The sequence below is a fragment of the Pseudopipra pipra genome, chromosome 4 (assembly GCF_036250125.1).
Source record: "Pseudopipra pipra isolate bDixPip1 chromosome 4, bDixPip1.hap1, whole genome shotgun sequence".
NCBI classification, from domain to species: Eukaryota; Metazoa; Chordata; class Aves; order Passeriformes; family Pipridae; genus Pseudopipra; species Pseudopipra pipra.
In genome coordinates this window covers 47116803-47141645 of record NC_087552.1, presented here as the reverse complement: position 1 = coordinate 47141645, position 24843 = coordinate 47116803, and the positions used below count along the sequence as shown (strand labels likewise).

General features: G+C 35.9%; 1 protein-coding gene across 3 annotated transcripts in view; it reads right to left on the bottom strand.

The window, feature by feature from the left end:
- DLC1 (DLC1 Rho GTPase activating protein) overlaps positions 1-24843 on the bottom strand; it is a 225987-nt gene that overhangs the window by 188083 nt on the left and 13061 nt on the right. For all 3 annotated transcript variants that reach the window (XM_064652803.1, XM_064652807.1, XM_064652802.1), the window contains exon 2: positions 21527-22697. In XM_064652803.1, the coding sequence (XP_064508873.1) occupies positions 21527-22588 (1062 nt within the window). In that variant the 5' untranslated portion in view covers positions 22589-22697. The remainder of the gene's footprint in view (positions 1-21526; positions 22698-24843) is intronic.

The window sequence follows — 24843 nt, the reverse complement described above, 5'->3', positions numbered from 1 at the left end:
TATAACAATTGGAAATATATTAAATTTGTAGTAAGATTTTATTTTGGAAAGACTAATTCAGAATGAAAATGTAAAAATAAACTCTGGCCATAGAATGAGAGTTAAAAAAAATAACAAATCCAAACCCAACAAAAATCAAACCAGGGAAACTCATTATGAATAAGAAAAGAGCACTTCACTTCTGGTGGATTTTAAATGGACAAAGAGGCAACTAGAAACACTCAAGTAGAATGTTTCTAACAATGAACAAGCCACATTAAAGAAAAAAGCAGATGGAATGAAAAACTTGTGCATGCCAAAAAGATAGGATGCAATGGGCCTTGGAGAAAGTAGCATTCAGGACAGAAAAAAAAAAAAAAAATCATTGTTTTGGGTTTTTTGTTATTCCTCCAAGTTGCCTGAAGTTTCCTGTGATCAATGAAGTGTTAAAAAGTTCAGATATGAGCAGCAAATAGTGAGTAATATTTTAAAAATACGTTACAATGCATTAAAAACATTACCATTTTGAGGAGATACCCAGTATGACTCAGCCTGGATATGTTGCAGGGAAAAATTATTCATCTGGATTTAATTGTATCTGTTTGGGAAACTCAGCATTGTGTGATTGCCATTTCTTAATGGCATGAGAGCTGTATCAACAGTTCAACTAAAGAGAGATAAATAAATAAATAAATAAATAAATAAATAAATGTACATAATTTATTCAAGCATTTTCAGAAATGCTAGCTTATCCATTGCCTAATTTGTCCTGCTTCAGGCCAGTGGAAAAAATCTTAACCAACCGCTACTGAAATGAGCCTACCTGACATAAGCCACTTTTGTTATTTTTGTGGACCTTGAATCACTAAATGAATCCTTAATGATACACAAGATCTCGCTGAAGAGCCAGTTGGGCTAGGAGTAACACAGATTTCAAGAAGCTCTAGGGTTAATAGACAATGATCACAAATTGTGGCTTTCTAATTCAACCTTTCTACTCTCAAATGAATTCCACAAGCATGCTCTCCTTTTTAAGGAAGAGATCCCAGATGTAAGGACTGAGACACGCACAATGAAGTTTCGTTTTAGTTCCTCAGCTTGAAATATTAAAGTGAGTTTCTGCAAAATAAATGTTTCTTATGAAGCATGTTACTATCACTCAAAATTTGGAGTGCGTGATTTTTCAGAGTGCTGAAGGAAGATCTTGTTTCTACGTCTTTTTTGACTTTGTCTCCCTGACTCATTGAGTTATATGCTGTTGTAACAGGCTGTATTGTGTCATTGAGAATATGACTCTAACATTCATAGTTTATTAATGATTTAACGATTAATGATTTAATGGTCTTGCAGCCTCAAGATTCGAGCAGAAATATTGGAATGTTCTGAGAAGAGTTGCCAGTTTGGGAAGGCAATCACTGGACTCAGGGAAACATGGAGACTACAAGAAGGACAGGTTAGTCAGCACTGTCCGTAGATGAGTCAACTGGATTTGATGTAAACATGGGCACTGTGGGCACAGGAGGAAAAGTCTTGCCAGGTCCAATGTGCAAGATAGACCTGCTGAGTGAGTCATAGCTCTTGTGTTCTGAGAGTTGGTGTCTGAAGCCCCAGCTGAGTAAAAACTGAGTGGAAACAGTGAATAAAGCAGCAGAAGGGCTTATGATTGAAGTAAGTGACTGGGTATTTAGTGAGAAACCCAGACCGCTGAAGTATTACTTAAGTTTCAAACAATGCAAAAGATACTGTAATCTGTAACTACAAAAAGATGGGACAGATTATAGCAGATGCTAGAACTGATACAATTAAGGGATGTAGAAATATTTTCTTTACTGTTCATGAGCATCATGGGAAAGCCCCTAGCAGGTCTTTGAAATCTATATATATAGATTCCAAGAATTCATAATGTTATAGCTTTGGATCAGTTAGAGCATATTAATGGGCCTATGTGGTGTATCATTAAATAGCAATGATTGTGCTATAGAGATTCAATGCGTTTATAGACTGGTGCTGAGTGAAAAAGATGAAACTATTGTAATTCTTGAGTTTACCAATAATATTAAGGACTATGCCTCCTGGACTCTTAATTATTTAAGTGAAGAGTACTGATACCCTAATTGATCTTATAAGATCAAAGTGTAAGAAACGGCAGAAAATAAGAAGGATCAATTTTTTACTGTAAACGTGAAGTAAGATTTAAAGGCCCAGCCGTTAACCTGACCTGATTTTCACAAATCCTCAGCTTCTGTTCGAACTGCATTTTCAGTAGTTCAACCCTTCAAGTTAGCAGAATAAAATTTGCTTGCCATTTCTTCACAATTACTTTTACTGAAATCTATAAGACTAGTCTCTGAATATGACCTAGTAAAATTCAGGTTGGTGGAATCTAGCTATTAACAGTGGAGACACTATCATGATCAGATAAATACAACAGCTATTTGTAGAACTGAAACAGTGAGTGTTAGTAAACTGAATTACCAAAGAATAACAAAGAATTATCATGAGGTAGGAAGCAGCCTGCATGCATTAGTGCTTCCAGTTTGCATATCTGCATATCACAGCTTAACTGGATTGCAGTAAAGTACACTTTAAGAATTAAATCTTTTAAGCAAAATTTTATGCTTATAAATCCATAAGTATCAGATCCTGGATAATATTTTGCATGGAAATGTCTGATCGTTCTAAGTTTTTCAGTGTCTTACCGTGCACAAGCACATGCCATTTTAGTTATTAAGCTCTTTTTAAAAGCAAAACAAAAATGAAGTTTGCACACTTTTCTTTCAGCTGGGCTTTTCCAGGTGACTCATTTCCTTTTGCAAGTATGCAATAGGCAGCTTATGGTTTGTCAATAAGTGTCTGCTTAAATACACAAAGAAGCCATGATACAGTGACAACAACATGCCCTTGACAAAAAGTGTAACACGATCCTAGAATGGAGTAGACACATTTTTTTAAAAATCTGCCCTGAATGGAAGCATTTATTTTTTAATCTTATTTTCCTTTGTCATAAAATAATGATTTGTTGATAACAAATAGAAATGTCACTCTTCATTTTAGACTCAATTCCTTGCTTTTCTGGATTAAAATCTGACTGAGTTTACTATGACTAACACTTCAGAAATATCAATATTAGAAGACTCCCAGTGCAACACAGTGCCTTTTGGTAAAGGGAATTTCCTTGACTAGATTTTTTTTTTCAAATTTATATATGTATGTATCTCCCATATTCCATATTTTAAAACACTGTCCTGCTTTCATGCAAATAAAATGTGAGCAGTATGACCTCTTAGCTGGACATGCAAGTACAAAATTGCTAAACCCCCCCTTATTTACCCTTGGAAATACATGTTAAGTAAATACACTAAACCAAAATAGCACTATATATTTTTGGGAAAAGAGTATCTATTGGTTGGATTTTTGAAAATTGTGTAAGTCAGTAGGGCAATGCAGTTCTATACCTATTATTTATAGGCGCATCCATAAGATAGACAATAACCATTATCTCCAGTAAATGAGTAAATGTGGTGAGGAATTAAAGAAATGGAGATATTCTTGATTGATACTCTACTGACTTCTTTAAAAATAATAATTCATTTTCTGTATGATGAAACACCAACATTACTGTCTTAAAACTTCCCTTATATTCCCCTATATAAAAAAGCCATAGAACTGTATTGTTATTTACCTTTCATAAAGCTAGAAATAACTAGGTGTTTTGCTACACTTTTAAAAAACTTTTTTAGATGGAGCGTTTCCTTATATTAAAAGAAAGAAGCACTGCCACCATATTTTGTGACAAAAGCGTAAAACATCTTTAAAGGTCAGCATAGCTTTTGCATGAAATATGTCTGCAGAGAAAAAAAATTGCTTGAGAAGGGAAAATGAGACTTTTGGAATAGTTAAGTACAGAACAGCTGGCACAGATTAGCCTATGTCCTCATACAATCAAAATGTTTCTATTAGAGAACTTGAGATAACCAGCTTGAGAGCATCTAAGTATACTCCAGTATTTTGTTTCCCCAATTTAATCAACCATGAGCTATGACTGCATTATCCCAGTAGAATTGAAGAATTACCAACCCTACACTATTATATATATATATGTACTATCAGGTATTGGGCTTGATTTTTATCTGTGGTGTATGCCAAGTTTTATTGCCTTAACAGAAGACACACCATGACAAAATCAGCTCAGGGGAAGACAGAAACGTTGCATGAAAACTCTGGCTACTGATTCACAAGTGAGGCCAAAAGCATGAAACTACAGTCTCGGAAACACATAGCAGAAATACACATAAATACATGTCTGGAGAAAGGACCTGATTCAGTCCACAGCCAGCACTAAGGCAAGCTGTAGTGAATTTCTAATCACCACCCGTTGACCTCCCCAAGGAAGAACGGCACTAAGAACACTGCGGACTTCCACTGCATTCAAGGCACCTTATAGTGAGTGCTGCTGGACTGGTGACTTCAATCTGAAAAGTAAGACATTTGGAATCTAAAAGTATTTAATCCTGTACAGAAATTTAAATTAAAACAAACATTACTATTATCAAACATGTCGTTCTGCATATGGTAGAAAGATAAATGCATAAATGTTCTAGAATTTCCAATAAAATATAAAGGATGGTTCCATTGTTATTTGTGTTAAACCCTGCTTCCACTGACTTATAACAATGTGACCCATAAATGGCAGTATGGCTGTTCCACTATGCCAAAGTGCTTATTAACATGAGCAAAATACCATTTGGCTCTTCTTAATTAAAAAATTTAGATGATAGATTTTATTATCAGGCTTAAACAACTAGATGACTGCAGGTGAAATCTGAGGCCCTTTGAAACAACCCAGAGTTTGCTAACAAAAAAATTAGGATTTCACCAATCTGTTTTACATCCTTCTGCTGTGTGGCATCCAAGGCAACCGTGCCCAGGAGAAGATTTTTCATTCTGATAATGTCTGTTGAGAATGTTTCACTATTGATTCTCATGTTTCAGGCTCAGTTCTGACAGAGTAATCAAATTGGAAAAAATGTAAATCATAGGGGTTTTCTTTCTATTTATTAAATGCATGTATTGTCTTGTCTCACTAAATTTAACAAGAGAAGGCTGGGGTTTTTTTAATGTTTTTCCCCTACTCTCTTCATCTCTAGAGATTTCCAAAGCAACTCTGTGTAGCTTTATGTTTATCGGAGTTTTTTTGTCTTTTCCTCTCTGAGACAGGAAGCTGAGGGTTTTGACCTCATCTGGATCTTTCCCAGTGTTTGGAGGTGGTCTGTTCAAAAAGATTCCATGACACTGATCCCTTTCTGATTTATCAGATATCTAGGTCAATAAATAAGTCTCTACTGTTTTTTCCACAGCTGTAAAATAATCAATGGACTCCTTTGAGAGTTAATTATCAAATCTTTTGAGTTTTTCTTTCAAGGAACAAGCATTATCTTTCCGTTTAGTAAATTCCACTGCAGTGTACTTTAGCAAAGACTATCTAATGGCAAGAGCTCTGGCTCACATGAAGCAGTTCATTTAAATAAAATGTTAACACTGGAGACTGGTTCCTTCTTAATAATTATTTCTCTGTCTTCTATCAGTATATATTGTCATAGTTGTGAAATCCTTTTACTGTTTATAAAAAGATTTTGGAGCAATTGTCATGCCAAATGAATCCACCAACTGACAAATAACATTCTTCTGTATGACTTCTGTTGATGTGGACAGTCAAGGTACAGTAGCATGTGATAAATGGACACCATTCCAGATTTGTAATTTTTCTGTCTGTATTGTCCTTGCCCATACACCCAGCTTTTGTGCTGCTATTGCCTCCCCATCATAGTAGCCATATTCTGTCCCAAGTGAGGTGGTTCCTTTGACATTAGATACAACTCAGCAGATACACCCCCATCATTAGTTAGAAAACATGTTTTCTGACGCTCTGTGAAAGCAAGGTAAAATGGAAGGCTCCAGTGATTGCCAAGACAACTCCCTTTAAACATCTGTCAAAAGTAGAAGTAAACAGAGAACACCTAGAAGATCATATCATAGAATCATACACTGGTTTGTGTTGGAAGGGACCTTAAGGATCATCTCATTCCAAAGCTCCTGCCGTGGGCAGGGACAGCTTCCACTATACCAGACTGCTAAAAGCTCCATCCAACCTGGCCTTGAACACTTCCAGGGATGGGGCATCCACAGTTTCTCAGGGCAACCTGTTCCATTACCTCACCACCCTTATATTAAGGATCCTAATATCCAATCTAAACCTACCCTCTTCCAGTTTAAAGCCATCCCCCCTTGTAGTATCACTACCTGTTCTTGTAAAATGTCCCTCTCCATCTTTCCTATAGGTCCCCTTCAGGTGCTGGAAGGATGCTACAAGGTCTCTCCAGAGCTTTCTCTTCTCCAGGCTGAACAACCCTAACTCTCTCAGCCTGTCTTGGCTTTCTGGGCTGCAAGCCCACATTGCCAACTCATGTCACGCTTCAATCCACCAACACCCCTAAGTCCTACTCTTCAAGGTTGCTCTTGCAACTGGGCTCTGTGCAGCCTGGATTTGTGCTTGTGATTGCCCTGACCCCAGTTTGGGACCTGAGTTTCTGGCTACCAAAGGCCAGGCAATGACCTTAAGCTTGCAAAAATCCCCAGAACACATCCAAACTCTTTTTCTACTCTCTTTCTCTTAGTTTCTGTATATTATATTATTTCAACTGGGATATTTATTTTATAAATTACATATTTAAAATTATTCTACTGACTATTGAAAATATAAATTATAATAAAGTAATCATTTTGCTTGCATGCGATATCCTCAATGTTTAATGAAGTATTGGAATTCAAGGAACTCCCAAGTCCTAACACCAGCTCACTCTTTCACTGTAATTTCCCTGTTTTGATTTATTCATGTTTGCACTGACATTGTTATTAGTAACTCTTCTCCCAGACTCCTAAGTTTTGGCTAGATTCCCTAAACAACAACTCAAAAAAGGTGAGGGTGTTTACTGGAGATTACGTGATAAATATTACATACTGTTTTCTACAAAAACCTTCTACAAAGATTATTTCTTGCAATCCTCATATTACCTTTTAAAACACAAATAATACACAGAGATCATTTACACAGGACAGAATGAACTAGAACAAATGAATACTTGTCTTATTTTCCCTACAGAATATGTGAAGTGATATAATCATAAAACTGTTCCACATACTGCCAAAAATGATCAAAACAACTGACACATAATACATGTACATACAATATGGAGACACACAGAAAGGTAGATTTTTATGCTTTAGTCATGGTAGAGAAGACAAATCTGACTATTTGTCATGGAATAACGGGAACCACTCAGGCAGAGAATGAACAACAATGTGATCAAGTAGATGCCATAAATTCCTCTTGACAGAGAGCCTCCTCGTGTATTACTGGGTTAAGTCACAGTCCACATTTGCTGTGCCTGCTAAAACTGTGGGCTGGGTGTAAATCTCAGTTGATGTTAAATAAGAGAGAGCAATCCAAATTAGACAGATGGCCCAAATTCAAAATACCCACTATAAACCATACTTACTATTACAGAGTCCTATGCATAACAGTTTTTTAAGCTATCTGTACAGAATTACATGTCAAACTGAATCCAAGCACTGTATAGCAATGAATGAAATGTTAGGCTTTATAATAAACAAATAAAGATTCTTAAAATAAACTGTATTTCCTTTTCATTTTTGATTAACAGATCCCCACCCACCACCACCCCCAACTGCCTTGGGATGACCGGGCAAATGCAATGATTTCTAGCTGCTGAATTTCTCCTTTGTTTTGACGAATCTGGGATAGTACCAGGGATGAAGCCATCTCTATTTTCAGCTCCCTTAACACTTGGTGTTTAATAATCTCACAAGCCATTTTTGGTGAAAAATGTGTTCCAAGAGGGAACGAATCAGCTCTTTCTGGTTTAGTCTGCTTGTACACTTTCTCTTCCTCCTCTACAGAAAAACTTTTCTTTTGAGGCTTACAATTCTATCCTTACCAAAGACTGAAGTTAATATCAATGGCAATGTTGGGGGATACTATTTGCTTTACTGTAGGGTCCTACTATCAAGGGCATAGAGAAGTGAACCAAAGAGTTCTCTTCTATTACAGGCAGTTAGAAGAGCAAAAAGAAAGCTAATTATGTCAGAGAAAGAAATCAACAACCAAAACCAACAAACCAAACCCTATTATAAAAGATACTATCTCTCTGTTTCTATTTCAAACACACATTAAAAGCAGTCTAGTGCTTATACTGTGTAGTAGCTATTTCTTCACTTCTCACTTATTCAGACTGAGTTTAATTAATGCTTGCATTACATTCCCTGTCTGGATCTCCAGTACCACATAGTTTTGCTTTCAAAAAAGTTTTATGTTGAAGTGGAATAGGACACTGACTTGTAAAATGCTGGGAAATGCACATCAGGAGGATGAATTCATGGAGAGCTGAACAGCTGGCCAACAGAATGAACACATTACCACAAGACTACTGGGAATTAGTGAGAGAACTAGAAAGCACAAGTACAGGGGGAAAAACTAGTTTTGCATTGGATCTGATATATTTCATACAGATGAAATAAAACCTATAAAGAATCTCAAGAGACTGCCTAGTTTGTTTAAGGGCTAAATTTTAACCTCAAGTCAGAAATCTATATCATTCTACCAGGGAATATTTATCAAATTCACATAAAAGGAAACTGTGATGTTCTGTTCTCTTTTAAAAATCTGTCTTCAGAAGATTTTTTTTTGGTACTCAATATTTTCCAGTCATAACAGTTATGTATCTTGCAACCAGTTTGTTTGGAGTAGAGGGCAGAGTTGGATGTTGTCACATTGCAAGTGATGGGAGCATAAAATCCCGTGACTATGTCTGATAACTAGTCTTCCAGTTCATACCTCTTGTGTTGTGCAGATATGAATCTGCTGACCTCCTAATATCTGAAAAATTTTCCCCATTGACAATTCCAAAATATAGCTTTTCTTTGTGAAGCAATGCATTAGATCTGTCAAATTTGCCCCACAGCTATCAAATCAGAGAGTGCACCTAAATCCCACTATCTCATATCATTCACGATGTCACTTATCATGCTTTATACCACAATCAGTCAGTAAATTCCCTCCAAAAGAATGCCTTTGGCTCAAACTGAAACACAACAGAGCATAGGTACCTTAACTCACTAGCACAAACTTAACTAAAACTGTTTCTTTGGGAACTGTAACTTCCATTTTAAAATTCTGGTTGTTGAATCACATTCAGTTGCACACTGTGAAAATAAATTCTAATTTCCTCATTTTCAGATTGTAAGTGATTTAGCAACAACAAGAAAGAATATAGAACAGCTTAAAATTTATACCCTTCCATTTTTACAATTATGCAATTTTGCTGAAACAAAAATAACTTACCTTACTGTATAGTCAAATAGAAAAGTTATACAGATATTCAAAAATAGACTGAATAAGTTTAAAATACAGATCAAAACTGCCAGATCAAAGGATTCAGTAATACTTTCCGTTAAAAAAAACTCACATCCCATAAAATTTTGCTAGGTCAGACTCAGAATTATGAAAACAAAAGCATCAGTGATAGGCCTATTTAGGATAAGCCCCTTCAGCCAAACACCATGAATACTGTGGCAGGTAAAAACAGATAAGGCAGAAAAACCTCACAATTATAATAAGAATGGCAGACAAGTTTTCAAATTTTTTTCAGCAAATCAGACTGCTGACTTAAGAGGAAACTTCTGACACCTGCCTTTTACACCAGGCTTGTTAATCACACAATTATTATTTTGGTAGATAGAATCAAAAAAAAATCCAAGCATCAAATAAGAATCAGCCTCTATAGTTCTTGAGAATCCTGATACGCATAAAACCAAAAGCAAAATGTATCTATGGAATACATGAAAGAAAAAAAACAACGCAGGAAAAGAAAAAAAAGTTAAGCTCCTGTACCCTGACATGTGTTCTTGAACTCCTTTCCCTTTTTCTGTCTCCCAGGAATTGCTGAGTATTCATATGAATACTCAGATGTGATATTCAGAAGTAGAGACAGGTTGCTTCATATTTTAACAGACTGGTTACTAGATTCAGTGGGGGTTTTTGTTTGTAGGATGGGGTTTTTTTTTAAATTCTTTTTCCTCCTCAGTTCCTGAGTTGTGAAATTAAGAAGTACATTTGCACTCAAAGTAAATAAATTTCTCAAGTGACTAGTTTTTAATTTGTTGGTACTGTAACATTAACATAAAACTGTACCTATAACTAAAAACCCCCTATATTTTCAACTATTAGGTCTGCGAATTCCTCCTGTGACATGCTTTAGCTACAGTAAGGTGACATTGTTAGAGGTCACAGCCAGAACTCAGAGTTTGGCAGATGGGCTATTAATTGAGCTACCCCTCTTAGGGAGAACACAACAATTTCATAAGTTTTTACAGCAACGCTTCCTTAAAACAGAGGTCGGTGGAAACCATAGGGATGGAAAATCTGTTGCTATTTCAGTTGTGTATCTGGTAAGATGGAAAATTTTTCAAGTCTACACAGATGGTAAATAAATTTCTGCTACATGAGGCAGTTCCTGGAATAAAAAAATTTTCTCAAATAACGAGTGCCAATTTTTTTTTAAGCAAGACTTATTTTTAACTTTCCCAGGGACTTGTTGAGAGAGCTAGAGAAGTGTCCTTTCACCTTCAGAATCCTGGTCTAACTCCAGAAATAGCTTCTAATGTCGTTCTCAGCACAGACAAGTTTTCTTTACACTTAAAAAGACATTTCAAAGCAAAGATCAAAGCTCCACAATTATACTTTGCTGCTGGTAAGCACTCCCTCTGAACGCAGTGGCTAAAAAGTAAGAAACTTCTATTTAAACCCTAAGACAATCATCAATGACTAACAGTGCTGACATTTAAACTGCTGTTATTGTGCTTCATGAGGCAGTGCTGTTGACACAAGAGAGCTTGTCCTACACAAATGAAGCATAATGGAAAGAACTAAGAGAGAGCGCCCAAAATCAGGGACAAAGTCACTGCAGATATACCCATAAGGAAGCTATGAAATGGACACATAATAGTTAGGTTTTTGTCAGACTCTTAAATGGATTTGAGTACGCATTTTACACAACTGTAGAAATGAATGCTGGACAAGGGGACTAGAAATCACTATCACTACTAGAGTAGTGCTAGAAATTGAGAGTGTTTGAGACCACCCTCCCGCCACACCAAAGTGGAGTAGAGTCATGGAAGTAGTTCACCCTTTTCACTAACAACTTCATATTCCCTTCCTAATCTGTTCATGTGACTGCACAGCTCTGCTTGGCTGCTGCCTTGAGCACGAAATCAAACCCTGTGAAATGATACTTGCAAGGAATAAAATACACATTATTCTCAGGTCACCAAGTGATCTTTCCCTTATATGCACATAAGCCCCAAAAAGCTAAAATGTTTAATATTGCATTCAGCTTAGTACATGAAACGAGGGAAACCAAACCCCAAAGCATTTGTGAAAAGGCAAGGGTAGAGGGAAAAACCAGTGATCTTAATACACTGACTAGAAGACTCTGGCTTAAGAAAAGTTTTTTATGTCTAACAAAGAGTGTGGATAACCTAGAGAAATTCTAATCTAAGGCTACTGTTACTATTCCCAAGAGACCAAAATTCAGGAATATATGTATTTCTTCTGAATCTGATTAAAGCTGATTTCCCCACAGTCATAACTATTCATAGGCTTCAGTCTGCAAAAGCACAATCCATTGATTTAAAACATATCATCCAAAAGAACCTACAGCAAAAATTAAAATATGACATTTCTAACAGCTTAATAAAATGTTTGTGAAATGTGATAAATTATGAGTCCTGCAGAATATTTACCCACAAGAATATAAATCAAGGTACAAATATAGAAAAACTCCCCAAATTATCTTTGATATTAGCAGGATTGAGAAAGACCTGGAAACAGACAAATTGGTCAACTGGGAGTAATTTTCATGAGCTGGGAAAGCTTTGTGCAATTAAGAGTTGAATTATCACTTACATGGAAAATCAATGAATTTTCATCTATTTATTTTCTAGTTTTATCCCACCTCTAAGATAGTCTCTCAAGATCTCTGTCCTTTATCCCTCATCTCTTCTCATATTCACTCTCTGTGAATTTTGCTTCCTGTAAGTGTAAGCCTAAACAGCACAGCATTCATTTACCACATCATCTTGTCATCTTCTACCGAACAGTAGAGAATATTTGTAAACAGGTGAGTTTAACATGCTGGAATAAATTCAGCAGATGTAGTGAGATGTAATGTACACATACAGTCACTACTAAATTTGTGTATGATAAATACAGCTTGGCATTTATCAGAAGTGTGCTTCAGAAAATCTGGATGTAAGAAAATAGTTTAGATTCCCAAATTTTTACTTGTGGCCATGCTTTTTCATTTTCAATGTAGTAAACATGTCAGCTTTTATTTTGAAGCTACATGCAATTATTTACATGCAACACAAGCCATGAGCTTTAGCATTGCTGAATTTTTTTCATGCCTTCATATCAAACAGCCATGAATCACGTATCAGTGATGACTAGTGCATGCAAACCATCTTTTTTTAAGAAGGCTGAGGATACCACCCAAGAGATTAAAACATGTAGTACAAGAACAGAATCAGCTCCTTAAAGATTTTTTTTAATGGGTATATGAGATAATACATTTTATGTTAAAGCAAAACTTTCCAGATAATTAAGACACTCAAGATATTCAAATAGGAACCTTTGTTTAATTGGATGTGCTGCATGCAAAAAAGATTTGGGAGTTCGGGATGGAGGCAACTTACAGGAAAGGGTAAATAAACTTCATTTAACAAATATTTTACATATTGCATTTGCTATTCTAAGTCTTATGTAAGGTGAGATTGCAAAAACAATGTGAAACAAGATATGAAAGTTATTGCTGTAATGTCACATTATTGAAGGACATCCTTATGTTACAGTCAGCTAATTCCTCATTAATGTTGTGTACATAAGCCAAGTTCTCATGTTCCATTGCTGTAAAAGCATTAGACATTAGCTGTGATAGAGTTCTGAAAAGCAGCAAGGATCTGGTATACAATTGCTATACATTTACCCCAGTGCACACAGATGCTCACACATATATTGCTGCCTAGATTTTTTTCATAGGAAGAAGAATACCCCTCTAAATTTGAATTCACAACCATTTTAGGCCATATCCTCTGGAGCTTGGAATAGTTTTTGGCAGCCAAAGCAGTATTGTTTCATTTTGTAAGCCACATTCGATACACCCTGTGTATTATCTGTGACAGAAACCTCCTTGTCTTTACAAACTTTCTATGTTGTCTTTAAGAGAGAGGAGTAAAAGGACATAAACATAAACAGCACACGTTTAGGTGTTTCAATCATATGTACCGTCATGATGGGAAGCAAAAAAAAAAAAAGAAACCAAACCAAAACACCACCAACAAAAAAACTCTCTGGTACACACTTTGCAGATGGCTCCCGCTTTTCACAGTTCAGCTCGCAACGGTGTCTCTCTTTGCTTGTTTGCTTTTAACTATCACATAGGAATTAGTCAGACACCTGTGGACTTACCCACGACCATATTACTATGGCCAAATACTCCTTGATAGCAGTAGCAAAGACCATATCATTGTAAAGCCTCAGCCCCCAGAGCTGGCCAAGGTGGGTCATTCTTCTCTGTCTCCTCCTTTTACACAGCACCACTAATATATAAGCTTTTGCTTTTAGCACAGGTCGCGTCTGTAGTAGAGAGCTGTGATGAAGAAGCTGCTCTGCCATAGCTACAGTTTCAAAGGCTCTTTAATATAGGTTGTGGTGCTCTAATACTGACTTTTCTGGTTACTGCTGTATTTGCCGTTTCTTGATGGAAGCTGTTTCTCAGTGTGCTTCTTAGATCTCTCAGTTTTCACTTGATTGTTAACTCAAAGTGAATATTAGGCTTGTGATAGTGCCAGAGGAATAGCTCTAGGAAGCAAAGTCCTTCTTTAAAAAAATTTTTCTTTATCCAATGGAAAAGTGTGTTATGAACAGTGATGTCATATAGTCCAGAGGGTTTTGCTCAAGTGTCTTAACTCCACTTCTCATTTGTTAAAGGTTTCACATACTATTTCTTCCAAGACAGCTTCCCTTAAAAGTCTGACGTTAGTTAAAAATCTGGTGTCATTTTAGCAAGTGGTCATTGGTCCATTTAATATGACCTACCACTGGGAATTTATAGACTGCAAACAGTAAATAAATGACCTTTACCAGTAAGGATTTTTTAAAGATTCATTTTAAAATCCAAACTAAAAATGTTTTAGAAGTTTTCTTCCAGTTAATACTGCAAATCTGGACAAAACTGGGAGTCTCTGAGTGTACACGGCATGACGCTAAAGCTCTCTACATCGGTCCCTGGAAACACATAGTATGATTTTGGTGAAGCAGTAGTGTGTGACTACGAACTGGGTATAAATACAAATACTTTCATGACCATTTTAGGTAGCTCAGCTCCAAGCATAACTTGATGTGCAACAGGCTCTTGGTTTGCAGTCTAGACAACGCTGTCAGCTTTTAAAATTTATTGCTGAACATTGCCACAAAAATGTGTCAAAGTAAAATTTGCATAAAGGTTATACTGTAATGGCCTGGCAATCATCCCATTCTGCTCTGAACTTGTTTTAAATACTTTTCACATTGTTTGAAATACATCATACTTCAGTCCAAACACAAAGGAAGTCTGTGGGAAAGCATTCTTTAGCTTCCCAGATGGAGATAATATTTATGATACATATTATTGTGAGAGCAACTGAGAAAATTCATGGTCATGTAACCACAATAATAGGAGTGCTTTATGACCACCACTTTCTACAAATTACCATAGATAATATGTAATTTTTAAAAATGTAAATGCAACTGTTTTAGTCCATTTATATTTTTGAACCACATTTTCATTATTACATGGTAAATTTAGAAAGCAAGTTTTCAATGCAGAAGAGAAACAAATACTCATGACAGCTAAGAAGGTTTCTTTTTTTTTTTTTACAAAGGAATCATACTTTGTTTTGCTTTACTTGCACTTCTTGCCAGATTCTTCCCGATGCCTTCAAAACTATGATCGTTTAATAACAATGTGCTAATGCAGCAAATTCTTTGTGGTGAAGCAACTGTGGATTTCAGTAATAATTGCCCACTGTACTACTACTACAGACTATAGCTCTAAGTTGTGGGTAGCAGCTAACATTTCAAAAAGCTGTTGTGGCTTAAGATCTCTCATCAATTTTTGATGGTGTTCATATCTAAATTATGAGTTCTTAAGAAAAGATTAATGCTCTTTCCTAAAACCTTCAGAAAAATTTGAGAACCTTTAAAAAAACCTGTAGAAAGTTCAAAAATTATAAGAGATGCAGAAATGGTACAAAAGCAAATCCAAATTTCACACCTGATGAAATAGATTTCTGCTGTTTGAAAGATTATCTTTAAAAAGAGATTATCAGATTTCCAATATGTGCGTTTGCCATTGCCCTTTACAAAATTAAGAAAAAAGATTTCCTAGATACCAAGATTATATTATTAATCTCTGTACACGAAAATTAATCTACTCTGGCAGAAGCACAGGTCTGAATTGTACAGGAAATATAGTTAGAGAACCATAGAATTTGAAAATAACTTTGTAGTGCTAATACCTCTATAGTAACTAGCTTCTCTAGTCTCTAAAGTTACCGATACATGTTTGCAGACTCAACCTCAGAAAAAGGTAAATTCAATTCGCTATTGCAAAAACAGGATACAGCAAAATGCATGTTTCCATTTTTAATTAGGATTTCCTGCACATTCCTGTTGTTTTTATTTGGTTTTCTTGGTACTTTTATCTTGTATGCTTGCTTCTCCTATGCTAACCTCTTGCAATGCAACACCAAAAAGCCTAGATAGTACTCCTTATGTAGCAATATTTTAGACTGGATCCCTATTAAACCAATCTCTATAAAATAAAAACAACAAAAGCACTCTAAAAGTCTTAAAAGCTAAGTTAAAAATGGTTATAAAAAAATAATTAACCATTAAATTATCCCAATTCAACAAAGACTGAACTGAGGTAAAGGGAGATTAACACTTCAGAAAGACATACTTGTGTCAGAGCTGGAAACTTGGTCTCCAGTATATTAACAGCAATGAAATAAGAAAAATACCTAAAATGTGGGATACTATTGTTCACAACAAGCTCACATCACTTTTTAAATGCTCAGTTGAAAAGGATTATGCAACGTGAATAGAAGAGATGGCATGGAAAATGTTGCAAAGAAACAATTCCAGTAAAACAGGTAGCTCTTATGGCTTTTTGGGAAGCTTTTCTACTATCTCTCCCAGGTACCTTAGTGGGAACCAGCAGGCAAAACTCCACAGGTTTCATGTGAAATCAGTTTACAGGGTGATAGAAACAGAAGCTCCTGGAAGAACCTAACTTTCTAACTTGACATAAAATGCATAGTCTTGGCATTGTAAAAGAGAATTTAATTCCAGTCGTAATGGAAGAAAGTCAGCCTTCATGTCTCATGTACACATGTAATACTCAAGGAGCAAATGCAGATGGAAAGGTCTGAATTCAAGCAAGCAATTTTTTTGTTTTCTCACATTAGTATAATTATAATTGATGAAATAAAGAATTAAATTTTATTGCAACAGTACAGGAAATGTAAAACAACATTTTAAAAACTCACAGCTTTCCTGTGGGGAAAAAGCACTGTTCCAAAGACCTGTGTCAACCCAGCTTACCTGCTACCCAGCTTTCTTTTGACATTTACTGCAATTCTTCTGATAATCTTGTTCTTAAATTAATTTTAATCTCTTTGACAGTGGAAGCTGCTGTTATTAGCTATTTCCCTAAATATCCTTTGCACAGCACACAGCATTTGATCTAGAAATCTTAATTAAAATAATAGCAAGAATAGTGAGCATTAGGAATAGCACTGACTGTTATATTCTTTGGTCTTGCAAGAATGACTTTGAGATAACATCAATTGTTTGAAACTGGAAAGCTTCTAAGCAGGCCACCATGAAGAACTGCAAGCAGTAAATATTAAAAGCAAAAGTCTCATAAAAGAGAGATGAAGAATTTGTACACCAAAAAGGGCTGATTACAGAGCAACTTTTTTTTCTTACATGTTTACAGTCTGAAATATAAAACATAGGACATGAAAAATACTTAATTATTGCCATAAATGAAAGATTTTCAGTAAACTTGTTTACTTGCAAGTGTAGAGGCATGCAAGTGTAAATATCCAAACTAAGAAAACAATTGATCAGGTAACGAACAATTTTGATATGTAATTGTTCATTTGTGTATATTAATTCAGTTGTTTTTCTTCTGACATTCAGATATTGAACAATATTGTATTCAAAGCAGCCCATATACATGTAGGAAAGTCTCCTGCATTTACTCTGGATCAAATCAGAACATATTTCTTGTAGGTTTGTGTACATTGACTGAAAACCTCTGTTTATCTTTTCACAATTCCCCTCCCCCCCTCAAACTTTTGGTACTAGCTTGTGGATTTAATTTTGGTTTTAAATATTAGCTACAACTTCCTGAGCCTTTTTAAAAAACCTATTAATAGTAATTCTTTCCTTTTGCATGCAGAATGATTTTCAATCCTTCATCTCCACCTCTCCTTAATACAGGGATATTATAATCCCCTATGCATTGAATCCAGTGCTAATTCCCATTATATATGGTGGTTTTGTTGCTTCTTTTTTTTTCCCCCACAGTCATAAGTCACTTTGCATTTTATTAAACATAATAGGTAACATAACATTATCCTACAGGAGAGAGAAGTGAATAGTCACAGTTGGTTCTGTAGCTGGTTTTTTTACATTTGAATGGTCTCTAGAAATAAAATCTAAGGGAGAGTGTGGAAGAACAATGAAATACAGGGAACAAGCCAAAATTTCTTTTGTAGGTGGAATTTATTGATGCTTTACTTTTTTTTAAATGTCATGGATTTTTAATCAAAATGTTCAGAATGATACTTCACCACGATGACTTTCTATACCTTTACTGATCCATCATTCAAAAGAGCTGTGTTAGCCTTGTTTTAAAAATTGCATTTACAAAATGCTGGCTGCAACACTGCAGGTGTGATTGCGTTTGGGAAGTGAGTGATGAGAATGTACGGTGAAACTGTATGCCTCAATCCACCTTTTTTTGCTGATGCTGAATAAAGTAGCTTTTTTTGTGATGTAAAAGAACTGAAATTAACGCGTTAGAGTTCTGCTTAATTTGTGCACCTATTTAATATGCCCCAGCAAGGATTTTTCTGGCTTTGCCTAAGCTTGATGAGTTAAGCAGCTTAGAGAATGCATAAAATGAGGCACATGCAATAATTTGAAAGTTTGTTTATAAGATAATGGCCATTTTCTTCCATTTTGAAATCAGTGTATAGTAATTAAATACTCTCCTTTTGTTGTATTCTCTTAATAGTTGATACTCTTCTGGTTTTGTATAATATTATTCTCTAAATGCTCTTTTGCCTTATACATATGAACAAAAATGTGAGCAATACCCCAATGTGTTGCAATACCCCAATAAGCTGTTGCTTATTATTTCCAAAGATTATTCCAATCTTTGGAAATTCAGAATGCACAATTCTCAAGTGAAGTGACTGTTTTAAAATTTATTTAAGCCAGAAAAGCATACAGAAGGGTCTAGTTTTTGTACCCACATATAGTTAATCCATTTATGCTTCTGCTACTCTGAATCATTAATCACCATCAACTTCATGTTGTGGACAAACTGAATTGATTATCAGTCAACACAGAAACGGGAAAGCTTGATTACTGTGTATCTTTAAATCAGACCTAACATCATTAACTGCTCACAATTAAATTCAGGTCCTTCCTATTTCCGAGCCTTAGGAAGTCTTTCTGAGAAAGCAAAGGAAAAGAGATGCTGTGTATCAACCATCTGAACTCTGGTGACTTGAAGCAAAGAATGCTGCAGCAGCTGGACATGTTTGAAAAAAGCATCTTCAGTGTCAGTATATCCATCATGACTAAAGCAATTTACTGATATGGAGGTAGTACTGGTCAAAGATGCTAAACTTTAAGCCCTTAAGCCCTCAAATCTGCATCTGTCTGCAGAGCAAGCATAGCAATTCCACACTGTCTCTCACCTCAGCTTCAGTTTGGAGACAGCTGATCTAAAGATAAGAGGGAAGGTCATGCTCTATTGCCACAATTAAAAGCACTTTAAAATATGTTAATGAGAAACAGATTTTCAGAAGAATTTATTACCGGAAAGAGCAGAATGGTGTCTACTCTAAGGTCCTAAGTTCTTAACTGTCATGGAAGTGTCTAAAGATCAGCACCTTTCTATGATCACCCAAGGTGCTACCTCAAGATTTAGATGCCACCTCAAGATTTAGGTGCCCAAATACCTTCAGCAATTCATCTCCATGTGCCTTTTCCCATATTCTGACTTTCATGGGCACATATTTATATGCAACTATAATTGACACCGAGCATTAATCAGACAGTGCTGTGTTTTAGGCTTTAACTGCACTGTTTGAACTGCTGACCTTGAGAGAAATGGTTTTATATGCCATACCCAATCCCTTAAGTCTTCCTGTCACTGCAAAGCAAATACTTGGCTTTTATGGATGGATTCAGTTTCAAGTCTAGTTTTTCTAATGTTTTCTTAAAATTACAGAAGTGGCTTTGAGGAGAAGTTTATAAACATAGACACATTTTTCATTGCACACTATTACCAACACAGACAGACTTTTGTAAAATAGTGCATGGTTAGATATAAGTGATAAAATCCCATATGCAGGAATGCTGTTTGTAAAAGTCCCTGAGAACTTAGAGATAAATAATACCACAAATGATAGCAGATTGTATCTTTTCCTGTTTGCCATACGTTTCACAGTGATTGGCAAAGATTTCTTTAACCAAAGGGATATGAGGTCTCCTTCAGGTTTACAGACTCCAATCCCTTTTACACTACACAACTTCACAGTTGTTGCAGCCACGTAATGCCCAACCTTCCTTGAAGCAACTCCTTGTTTTGCTCCTTTTTATGCTAATATCCTTTCTTAGGTTTTCTCACAATTAATCTCACTAGAATGTTTATATTCTGTCTTTAAAAATATTTAATGGCACAAACACAAATAGTACATACATTCTCAAATATTCTCATAAACATATATTTAAAAGATGAGTACGTGACCTCAAAACAAAGTACAAGGAGATACTAGCATGATCAAAGCTATTAAAAAAATATAGCATGCTAACAATATGAATACATGTATATGTATACATGGACATCAGCAACTATACTTAATATAATTGTTTTTACTTTTACACCTGCCAGACAGGTTTCTTTTTCTTAATTGTAACTCTGAGCCATAGTTAATGTGAGATCAGTTGAGCAGTTGCTGCATTGACTGTGATTGCATGAACTAAAAAGGAAGACTGGCTTTGAGAGCTTCTGAAACCTTTTGAAAAAGTTGCTTGTAGCTTCTGACCATATCAATCTAGTGTTAATATTACCAAAGGGTCAACACAAGGAAGCAATGGCCAGCAGCTCAGAATGCTGTGTTGGTACAGAGTACTTTAGATATGTGAATTTGTGCTTTAGTGAAACAGCTACTGAGGCACTGTACCTGATAGAAGAAAACCCACACAATGAATAGAAACCATATTTATTAAAAAAAGAAAACACACACACACAAAAAAAAGCCAGACAAAAGAGGCTGGATGGTGTTAAATGTAAAAAGGCAGAGAGAAGTAAACAATTACAAATTGGTTATTAGCTAAAATAAGCAGCATAGCTGGAAAAGCCAGACTTCAAGATGAATTCCATAGTGCCACAGTCAGCACGTTTCCTTCCATTAAAGCCAATGGGAGTTTTATTGCCAGAGAATCTGCCCATTACAGTTTTGTAATGATACCCTTCCTTATTTTGTGAAGACAGAGAAACTCTCTTGTTGCTTTAAAATTACAAAACATTGTTCCAAAATCAGCAATACTTGTTTTTGCAAGAACATAAGCTCATGGGGCTGAGCTAAAAAACAAAGAACTACTGCAAAATGTTTCTGCTCCTTTTTTTCCCTTTTAAAGTTTTGTTGCACTTTTCCCCTGTTCTCTTTTTTCAATAAGGCTTCCAAACTCCTGGACACAATTTGTTTCCTCAGAGGAAACAGATAATGACACCTGATAGCAGCAGAAAACCAAAAATAAAACCAAACCCATAGAAGACACTTATATCCTTGAACAGCATGTATGAAGCATACAAAATAATATATATTAAGTGAATATAAGACACCATACAAGTTTATAACTCAGCCATTTTTAGATCTTAAAAAGAGCTCCTAAAATTTAGTTGTTGTATAGACATAGGTGTCTTGAAACAGTTTGAATTTGATAAATTGATGAAACAAAGCTGAAAATCACTTTTTCTCTGCAATGAATTAGGCACAGTATCATCATCATAAGAAATTGGGAGAAAACATTCAAAAAAATGTCTGCAGCCTATAAGTATCCTACCTTTCTTTTGCGCAGTTTCACTTGACTGTCTGAATATTCTTGTGTGGTCAAATGATTCCTTACATGTAAACACTGAATGTCTTCTGCTGAACTGACATTTGAAAGGCATTTGTTTTCAGGGGCCACTTGAGGTTCTGTGAAACCTCTTTCATCCAGACCATTTTCCACCGCTGGGATGTGAGAGCAAGGAGGAGATTGCATAAGACAGTTGCTGGATTCCACTGCTGAACAGAGCTGTCTATCACTACTGGTACATGATTCAGAAGAAATCCCACTCTCTACCACATTGCACTCAGACTTTCCAAGCCCGTCTTTGAAAGCATCAGATTTCCGGCGCTGTTGTGCAATTACAGCAGTATGAAGCAGCTGCTTCCCAGGCATAATAATTTCTTTCACATTTGGAGAATTAAAACAATTTTCTTTCTCTACATCTACTACTTCATTTAAGCCTTCATAATTACAAAGCTCCAGGCTTTGGCCAATACTGCCAGAAACATCATCTTTTTTCATCTCCTCTTTATGAACTGTGTCACAGCCAGGTTCCTCACTTATATCTCCAATTATGCCAGATGATTCAGCTGCCTTGTTACCCTCTGTTATTGGTACCATCTGTGCTAAGGACCCTGCTCCATTTAAACTCTGCTCTTCATCTTTTGGTTCACTTCCTACAGCAGTGATGTGGTAATTAACACTATCCAGGTTGAGTGCTGAATAGTCATCATCATCATCATCATCAGACACATGAACTAGGGTTTCTGTGCTGGCCTCCAGAAAATGCTCCTCATCCTCATGGTTATCATTTTCATCCACCTCCTTTGAAACATTTCCCAGCTGCTTTTCAGGGAAGCCAGTCATCTCTCCACTGTAGCAGCACTCTGGAAAGGAAGCACACTTTTCTTTCCGATCCACACTCAAACCCTCATCTTTTTCCATACTTGTCTGCACGTTATCAGCTACAAGTCCGTGACGACATGCTGTATTATACTCCACAGACTCCAGAGCCAATCCCATCCACTGGGTCACATGCTCTTCCCAGCTTTTCTTTCTGATTGCTAGAGACATGTCATAATAGTTCAGGAGCAGGCTGCAGTGTACCTTCCACAGAGGACCAGAGATGTCATGGCTGCTGTGCACTGCTCCAGAGGTAGAGAGTGTTTCATCATTTCAACATCTGCAAGAAATAAAAAAAAGACTGTGTCATTGAATCAACTCCAAATAAAGAGAAAATAAAAGGGAAGGAACAGTTTAAACAAAAGTCTAAAAGATAAGACTGAGGGACCAGAAAAAAATTGAATTTAAATGACTATTTTCTTTAAAGTTTAATACTTTTGCTACAAAACTTGACAGCACTCATAATTCAGTATTTTTTTTTGTGATTACTTTCCAGTATCAGGTAAACAAAAATGGTATAAACAGGTACATGAATAAGCAAGCAGCTCCAGAGCCAAAATTTGATAACAAGCTTGTCTTAACTGTATCTGTCATAAGCTACTAATTTTGATGGGTATAAATGGCATTAGATCTTATGGTTGGCTTGCACACAAAGTTACTTTTATTTCTTCCTCATCAACAGATATCGGTGGAGTGCAAAATTCTGGCTATTTCCCAAAGAGATAGAGCAGAACTTCATGGTTATTCTGAATTTATAAAAGTTATAAACCACTTGTCTTCTGAGTATCTTTGGCCCATTCAGTGGCTCTCATTTTTATTGTTATTATTCATTCTCTTCAGGACAAGCTGTAAGTACAAATGTTACATGTAAATGCAGAGGCAATCAGTTATTGTAGAGTAATTAAAAAATAAAATCATAAAATCATAAGATAGTTTGGGTTGGAAGGTTCCCTTAAAGGTCATCTAGTCCTACCCCTCAAAATACAACTCTAGAAAAACTAATTTAAGCTTTTGGTATATTTCCTTACCTCAAATACATTATAAACCTGAAAAAAACCCCTACCTTCTAGTGTAAGGCAAGGAGAAAACTCTTATTTAGGACAGGACTCTCCAGAAGGTAGCTTGTGAGACAGTGTGGTTGGCTGTAGCTTTGCTATTTACCTGGACTGCCCAGCTCTGCCAGAGCCCACTGTCCCTGCTTGGTTTTCTATGTGAGCAATTTGCACTGACTGCTGTATTAGGTATTCTGGATGATGGCATTTGAGATACATTAATCTTGTGTCATTGCATGTATATATTAGCACAAAGAAAATATCTCATATTAATTTATGCATTATAAAATATAATTAACAAGTTTGTTGTCAAAGAAGAAAACAAAACTTCTGGCTCATGAAACATTAGAAGTTCAAGGAGCAGGTGCTTCTACTTTTCACTCTCTACATAAGAACTGTCAGCACTTAGCATGGATGTGCTTATTGATTTCAGCAATAAAGAAGATTAAGTACTGAGTTTGTTCTGGGTCGTTTCAGTCCACTAAGGCAAATTCTGATTGCCCACCAGGCCACAAAGCTGCCTTGACAAATCACATGCCTGAAGGTATAGAAGTATTCATCTTGAAAGAAATGCAGAATTATGCCTGTGTAACTGAACCTCCGTAAATTATGTCTTGACAAACTGGCTTTCAGGATAGACTTGTACACGCTCCTAGATCTTTAACCTCCTTTTAGGATGGCAAGCTTCATTTCACATTCACATTTTCCAACTCTGTGGAGACTCTGCTTAAAAAGAATATATATTCATAGGGTAAGAGAATTCCATGCAGAAGTCATTAGCGTGTGGGAGGCTGAGCAAAACGGAAAATAACACACAGAGCCAGGCCAAAAAATTATCTGCTTTCAGAGGCAAAATTTAGTAGTAAGAAGTTAATACAATTTTATAATTCTGTCTTCTTTGCTAGTCAGATATAAAAGCAAGCCTAAATATTAAAATCTGAAGTCAAATTATTGTATGAATTTGCAGCACATTTGCATTCTTATTCTGGCTTCAATTCATCTTATGCTCTCCTGCCATTTCTAAGTGTGTGTGGTCCAAAATTACCACAGAGTGCAAAATCAATACTGAGAATACTTTTAACTTCTGCTGCACCTTTTTCTGATGAGCGCTAAAGCTCCTCAAAACCAATTAAATTAGTTTTACAACCACCACTATGTTTTGTTTTGACCTTTGAAAAGAGCCATGTTTACTAGAAGGGGCTCAATGATTTTTACTGTCCTTCATGAGCAAAGTTTGGAGTTGCACCTGGATGCAAATCATTTGCAGCTTCCATCTCTCTTCCCTCTCAACCAAGAAAAGACCCTAGTAATATTAAGGGTAAAAAGCTAAAAAATACAACTTCCCAGTGACATACATGCATCCACCTACCTAAG